At 45.4% G+C, this 7,567-nt stretch overlaps 1 protein-coding gene across 1 annotated transcript in view; it reads left to right on the plus strand.

Moving 5' to 3' along the window:
* The window catches only part of TOP1 (DNA topoisomerase I), an 81,148-nt gene extending 76,099 nt beyond the window's left edge, over positions 1–5,049 (plus strand). The window contains exons 19-21 of the mRNA XM_008168113.4: positions 822–916; positions 2,066–2,215; positions 3,608–5,049. Coding sequence (XP_008166335.2) covers positions 822–916; positions 2,066–2,215; positions 3,608–3,710 — 348 coding nt within the window. The 3' untranslated portion in view covers positions 3,711–5,049. The remainder of the gene's footprint in view (positions 1–821; positions 917–2,065; positions 2,216–3,607) is intronic.
* The last annotated feature ends 2,518 nt before the right edge of the window (positions 5,050–7,567 follow it).

Here is a 7,567-nt window from a genome sequence, read left to right on the forward strand (position 1 = left end):
GTCTAGATTCAGTGTTTGATATTTTTTGGGAAGATTACAAGAGCATGGAATCTTTATGCTTCAGGACATAAACTGATCACCAGCCTGGGTCAGGAAATTTTCCCTCCATGGGATTGTATGGCACATTTAGATGAATTTTTATTGGTTTGCATCCAGCATACTCAGAGAGGCTAACTGACTAAATGGGCTATTGGCCAGCTCTGCTTTGGCAAATCCTACTGTACTTCCACTCAGTTCCCTTGTTCAGATGCCAATTCCTGAGCAGTAACCAGAGGCTTTATCCTACTTACTACCTTCTGGTTGGAACTGTCCATTCCTAATGCCATAGGAACCCCTTACTGTGAGAAAGATGATCCCCTCTGCACCATCCACAAGCTGGTCTCTGTGCACAGCACATTTGAAATACCAACGGCCTAATTTTTACAAAAGTGATTAGTGATTTGGAGTGACTCCATTTTCCAGTGTTCACTTTGAGACACCTTGGATGGGCTTGATTGTCAGAGGCCGCAAGTGCATAGGAAATTAGACACCATTACGGTGTCTTAAGTCATTAGTCACTTTTGAAAATGTAGGCCCAGTGTGTGAGGATTTATTTAAAGCCCCATCTGGCTCTTCTGCTATGGATTAGATCCAGGCTCGTGTCCTACTCAGACATATACTTCACCAGTTGAATCCCAGGCCCTTTGATACAGGTGGCGAATCTGCTAGGAGGTTTGTACAGTTCCCCTGGATGTCAGCGAACCTCTCTTCTGTAGTCATTCACGCTTTGTGGGTCTCACTCCTAATTCCCACCCTGCTCTCTGGGTTTTTGCCTCTTCTAGATTGATGCCAAGAAGGACCAGTTAGCCGATGCCAGGAGAGAACTGAAAAGCGCCAAAGCCGATGCCAAGGTCCGGAGGGATGAAAAGTCCAAAAAGTAAGTCTGGCTTCCGTGCAGATAAGCTGTAAAAGGTCTCACACGGCAGCGCAGGGCGGTAACCCAAAACAGGATTGTTACTGCAGCCGTGCTGCCTCAAATACCTCCCCCCCTTCCCTCCAGATCCATGATCCTCTGTTTTTGTTCCCCATCCCTCACGCTTTCGGGCCTGCATTAGCAAATGGCCACCTAGCTGAGGAGCACTGCATAGTCTGTCATTGTCACTCCTTACATGGTCGCTAGCAAGCTGCCTGGATCTCTGCTTTACACAACATACCCTCACCTCCAATGCGCCCATGAGCTCAGCACGTGGCTGATGGTTTAGTGAGAGACTGAAAGCAAGTCTGTGACAGGAGAGTGCAGAACACTGCTCAGAATCCCCAGGTCACATCCTCTGAGCCTATTAGTGGGCCGTCTTCGCTCTGTTAGTTTTCAGTCTCTTATGAAGAAATCATTTTATTATGACTCGTCCAAACCTTTCTCTGTTCTGTTCCGCCAAACAGGCCCTACCCACCTACCTCCCGCTCCCTGGAAGCAGTTTGCCAAGCAATGTGCTTTCCCTCTGGTACCCAGAGCAGGAGATGGATGGTATCTTTGTGTCTACTCCAGTAGAAACTACAGTGCAGAGTGTTGGGTGCTGAATGCAAAAACCAGATAGGAGCATACACTTGTAATTAGACTTCCAAGGGGGGACTCTACAAACAGAGTAGGAAAAGTGACCCTCTTTCAGATCAGACTGAATACTGCACTCTTGTGCTTAATAGATGATCTCACGACACTTCATGCAGGAGTGGACTGCCTGGTTTTAAACTGGGGTTTCTTTTTATACGGGAATAGTAATGTTACCGCTAGAGTCCTGGACAAATTCCAACTTGGGGAACTGCATTCTGCCTCCTTAAAACGTTTTCAAATCGCTTTAGTCGATACCAGATTCTTGATTTTGTGTATTGAACTGTTTAAAGTGTTGTCACCTTTCACTTTGGTGATGGCTGCATCTCAGGGCTGATTGGCATCATTTGCTAAGCACTGGATCTTTTCAGGAAAGGTGCAAGTTACTAGGGTCCCTTTGAATCCCGGTAGGATAATAATGCACCCCCACGAAGGCCTAGCTCTTTCTGAACAGTTCTCTGATTCTTTCCCCACCCACAGGACAGTAGAGAGCAAGAAAAAAGCCGTGCAGAGGATTGAGGAGCAGCTGATGAAGCTGGAGGTTCAGGCCACAGACAGAGAGGAGAACAAGCAAATTGCCTTGGGCACCTCCAAACTCAACTACCTGGATCCCAGGATCTCAGTTGCCTGGTAAGCTGCCATGTGGGGAAGGATTCCTGCCTGTCCCTGTGGTGTGTCCACTGTCCCAGAGTGGTGGGAGGCTTTAGCACAGCTCTGCCCAGTAATCCATTTCCAGGCAGTAGCTTGACCCTCTCTGAAATCTCAGCCTCTCCGAATCTTTTGTATTTTAGACCAACCTCAATCATTATTTTTTCTAAGAGCACCTTCCAGCAGGAACCGCAGTGTCTCTGGGACCAAAAGGGCAGTGACCATTACATTGTTGTCTCTTACATTTTGGTGTCTTAATTTAGCATCTGTAGGGGTTAGAGACAGGCATAGTGTGAACACTTCCTTCCCCTCCCCCTCAGCTCTTCTAGCACATCTCTTTTCTCTTGGCCGGCCACCCCATCCTGCTCATTATTTCAGGCCTGAGCCCCTTCTGAGCAGACACTGCAATCATGCCAGTTTTGTGGGGGAAGCGGCTTGCGATGTGGACAGTCTCAACCTAACCTCTGTCAGACACAGGAGTTGGGGATTCTGCAGTCAGTCGTGAATTTAGCCTTTTAAATTGCCTACGGTACTGCAAATTCCTACGGCAAAGGCTTCTGTTTGAAAAGAGGTGGCTGGTGCCAAGGGATTTCCACTGTGCTTTCAATGCATGCATATAGACAAGATGAAAAACTCTTCAGCAGCCTGGATGGTTCTTAGCAAAGGTACACCTGTCCTGTGATCTCCGTTAGCCATCCTAACTTCTCCTTAGCTACTGGCACTTGCAGGATGGTTTGCAACTTGAACGTTATCCTTGTGAGTTAACTCCATCCCAAAGTAATCACTCCGAGTGACTAAAACAGCTTGGACTTGCTAGCTGCAGGTCCTACCACGTGGCATCGGAAAGGTGTTGTGTAGGAACGTCTCAAACATGACCTGTGATCACAGTGATGGGGACAGATAAGGGTGCCCACACCCCTGAGTTTGGCATGTTGGAGGATTCGAGGACTGTGGGAAGGGAGGTAAATCTGCAGCAGGCAGGTTGAGTAGTGGGCGAGGTTGGGAAGGAAGCGCAGCAGGTTGTAAGTTCTTTGACACGAGCACTGTGTTGTATACCTTTTGTGTATCATGCCAAGCACAGTGGAGTCCTGTCCCCGATTAGCCCCTCTATGCAAATATTAAGGAGAGGGACAGCTAGCAGCAAGCTGAGTTGGTCAAGAATGGTGAACAGGGGTTGTCAAGGCTGGTGGGAGGATCCGACCTTGTGGGGGAGGACCAGCATTGTGTGAGCCAGTGGGTAGGGGGGCACAGGAAAGAACAGGAAAAAGGTTGCATTGGAGCGAAAAGGATAATGATCCTCGGACAGGTGTTCCTATTAAGAGAGCATGTCTGTGAGCCCGGGTGACTAACTTTTTGTCTCCTTCTCTCCTGCAGGTGTAAGAAGTGGGGAATTCCTGTAGAGAAGATTTATAACAAAACCCAACGAGAGAAATTTGCCTGGGCAATTGACATGGCAGAGGACGATTATGAGTTTTAACCTGTTTTTAATGAGCTGGATTTTATGGAAAAAGGGGTGGGGGGGAAGCCTGGTTTTAGGGAGATTGATAAACTGTGAGCCTTACTTGTCCTAATTGTGGGGGAGGGGGTAAGGAGGGGCAAGCGAGCATCAGACAAAGAAACCAACATCTTTGAGAAAAGATAAACCTGGAAATATTATAAAGGAGCTGAGCCAGTTGTCCTATGGACAACTTATTTAAAAATGTTTCAGAGATCCAAATTCTAGCTGTATGGTTTTGTTTTGTTTTGTTTTGTTTCTCTCGAGGCAGGGCAAGTGGATGGGGGATTTGTCAACCTTCCACCAGGCAAATTCATCATTACACTGAAGAGCTTGGGGGATCTTTAGCTACTGTATACAAAATCCAATTATATTGGTGCGTTTTTACAGTTAGGGTTTTGCAATAACTTCTATATTTTAATAGAAAATGGACTCCTTAAACCCCTGCCCCTCCCTCTGCCCCATTTCAGGAATTTAACAAAATTTTAAAACCCAACGCACCTGACACAGCTGTCACGATGGTCATGGAGGTACCTGCTTTTATTTTATTTTATTTTTTGTTAGTTTTACTCAAAACAATCGTGGCATTGGAACATGAATTTAATAAAAACGCAAAACAACCCACCACATCTGTTCAAAGCAAAGCATGATGGGAAGATGCTTCCTGACTTGAGTGTTCTTTTTTAAATGTGAATTTTTATTTCTTTTAATTATTTTTAAATATTTAAACGTTTTTCTTCTTGATCTTAAAGATCGTGTAGATTTGGGGGGGGGGAAATGGGGAGGGACAGATGAGTGTGGAATTTGAGGAGAAATGAAATCAGTGACAAACAATTTTCCCATCATCCTTTGTTCTGAGCATGCTCTATACACTTCAAGAATACCCACTTTTTAGGTTTGGCAGACTGTTTTCTTTGCTTTCCCCCCTTTTTTTAACCCCCCTCCCCTCTTTTACTTGAAAGATTTTATTGTGTAAAAAGAAGTTTCACAGGTCAATAAATTTCGAGGGAAATGAGCATTGGTCCAAAAAAGGAAAAATAATCAAGATTTTAGGGCTTTTATTTTTTTCTTTTGTAATTGTGTACAAAAATTTTAAAAATTAAAAAGCAGAATTTTAATGTGAAACCTTTTTTTTTTTTTTTTTTTTTTTTTTTTTTTTTTTTTTGCTATAATCATTAGTTTTAGAGGCATTGTTAGCTTAGTGTGTGTGAGAAGACCATTTCCCGCAGTCTTTCCTCAACAAGTATCTTCTATTTTTATCATGAATTCCCTTTTAATCAACTGTAGGTTATTTAAAATAAATTCCTACAACTTAACCGAACATTGGTCGTTTGTGTGTTCTTCTGTCCAACTACCCACGGGGCCAACAGCAGCCTCCAGCAGTGAGAGCATCACTAAAGGGGTGTGGCTTAGGTGCGACAAAGCAACCTGCTAGCCCTCCTCCTCAACATGTGCAAGTTGCCATAACATGGTCACTGGACAGTGTACGGGACTGGGAGTCAGGAGAATTGTGGGGTAGTCCTAGCTCTGCCACTGGTCTAGTGTGTAACCATTGGGTGAATCACTTCACCTGTACCTCTGACTTCTTTCCCACCCTTTGGCCTGGTCTACACTGCGGGGGGATCGATCTAAGATACTCAACTTCAGCTACGAGAATAGCGTAGCTGAAGGCGACGTATCTTAGACTTAGAATCACTTACTTCGTGTCCTCGCGGCACAGAATCGATGGCCGCCACTCCCCCGTCGACTCCGCTTCCGCCTCTCGCCGTGGTGGAGTTCCGGAGTCGATGGCAGAGTGATCGGGGATCAATCACTACCCGCTGATCCGGCGGGTAGTGTAGATGTACCCTTGGTCTGTCTAGATTGGGGACAGCAATTTTCTCACTCTATTTATATAGCACTTGGCACAATGGGACACTGCCATTACCCAAAGAACACCGCAAGCTGTAATCTCATTGCAGCTCATAGACTAAACAGTTCTTAGGCTGGGTCAGTAGTTGGATATGAGAGCTTCAAAGAAAGCCAGGTGTTCCAAAAAGTGCTTTTGGTGATTCAGTAGGTGGCACTCCTCCCTCTGAAACTGTGACCTCATGTGGTACTAGAGGCACTGTGTGCCTGGAGGAGCCAGATTTTTGATGAGCTCTAAAATTGAGCTTCTGACTGAGTGGTCTTTGGATCCCGTAGAATTTTCTGCCACAGTCGAGGGTGTTTGCCCTGACATTCTGTCATTGTGCTGCCTTTCTAAACTGTTCCTTGTGCATTGCGTTGGCTAACTAGTCTTCACTTGTCTTCCTAACTGTTGTGTAGTGTTTGCGGTGTGCTGAATTTCATCCCTGTGCTGGGGGGGGGGGAGTGCACAACACTCTGCTGTCCAGTTGGAGAGTGGAGACTCAAGAAAAAGGGGTAGCAATATAGGATTCTTACTTTATTTTCACGCGGTTGACTGTTCTTCCCCTGTTCCAATCTTGGTGATGCTGATAGATAACAGAGAGATGATTTGACTTTCACCAAGTCTGAACCTGCTGTACGCTCTCATGCTGGATGGCTCCTGCAGCTTCCCCTCCTGCACTTGCTGTAAGACTGGATTTGAGTATATGTGAAAACATGACCATCTGGTGTAAAATGATCATTCCATTCCAAGGACCTGCTCCTGCAAGCTTTCCACGCACAGAGCTGCCCCTGCGGTTGGTGGGAGTTCCTTGTACAATGCAGGGCTGTCCTCTGGAGATTTATTCTCAAGATGGGGCTGGTCTCTTGAAAGGGCTTTCCTGTATGTGTGCAGGCTATATAAGGGGAGTGGAACAGGTAAGCAGGAGCGTTGGAAAGCAGAGAGTTGTCGAATGGGAGATACAGTGCATTGCTGGGGAATGGAGCAGCCATTATGGGCTTAGCGATGGCTCATGCAGCCGTGGGTGCTATAAGCTATTGGAGTACAAGAAGATTGTAGGCCAGGTGACAGGAGATTTCCTGGCCCTCTACAAAAGGTCCCTTCGGTTCCTTAACTTCCTTTAGATCAGTGGTTCCCAAGCAGGTTCGTGAACCCCTGGGGGTTCACAAAATGTTACAGGGGGTTCTCAGGAAAAAAAATCCCTAATGGCGGACAGAGCTGTCCCTAGGGACCTCGGGCAGCACGGTGCCAGCAGCCCAGAGCCCCTGGACTTCCAAGAGCTAAGCAGATCAAAGCAAGCCTATCTATCACACTGGGGAGATTTAAACTTCAGGACTCCTTATAAGGAAAGGGAGGTGGATATTTTTTGCTGTTTTTAAAATGAAATAGGCAGCTAGTGTTGTTGGTTTTTTTTAATTATTATGAAGAACAAGTTTAAGCTTTGTTTGCCTGGACTGCTCAAGACCTGAATGCTTGTGTAGGAGGAACTCTTTGAGTTGAGTTCTTAAATACCTTCCTGCTGTTTCACATCTGAAACTCCTTGATGAAACATAGGAGTCTTGTCTTATAACAGGATTATTCAAAGTGATGCAAGCTACGAAAGTGAGATCTTGGAAGAGTGTTGCCGTTTTCATAATGTAATAAAAATACTGTAATGATAAATAATTAATAATAGTGTGTAATAAGCATGTCATAAAAACAAATTGTGTATTTCCAAGATCACTGCTTTTATAATTTATACTCAGGTAAAGGAGAAAATCCCTGGAAATATTCATTTTTAGGAGGGGGTTCGTGAGACTTGACATTTTCATGAAAGGGGTTCACAGGTTGTTAACTTTTGGGAACCACTGCTTGAGAGAGAAACTGGAAACAAATACCGGGGGGCTTCCGCCTTGCCTCAAAGAATAATGCGGCACGCTCTGCTCTTGCAGGGCTATAGAGCATCAGCTCT

Source organism: Chrysemys picta, chromosome 13 (assembly GCF_011386835.1).
Source record: "Chrysemys picta bellii isolate R12L10 chromosome 13, ASM1138683v2, whole genome shotgun sequence".
NCBI classification, from domain to species: domain Eukaryota; kingdom Metazoa; phylum Chordata; order Testudines; family Emydidae; genus Chrysemys; species Chrysemys picta.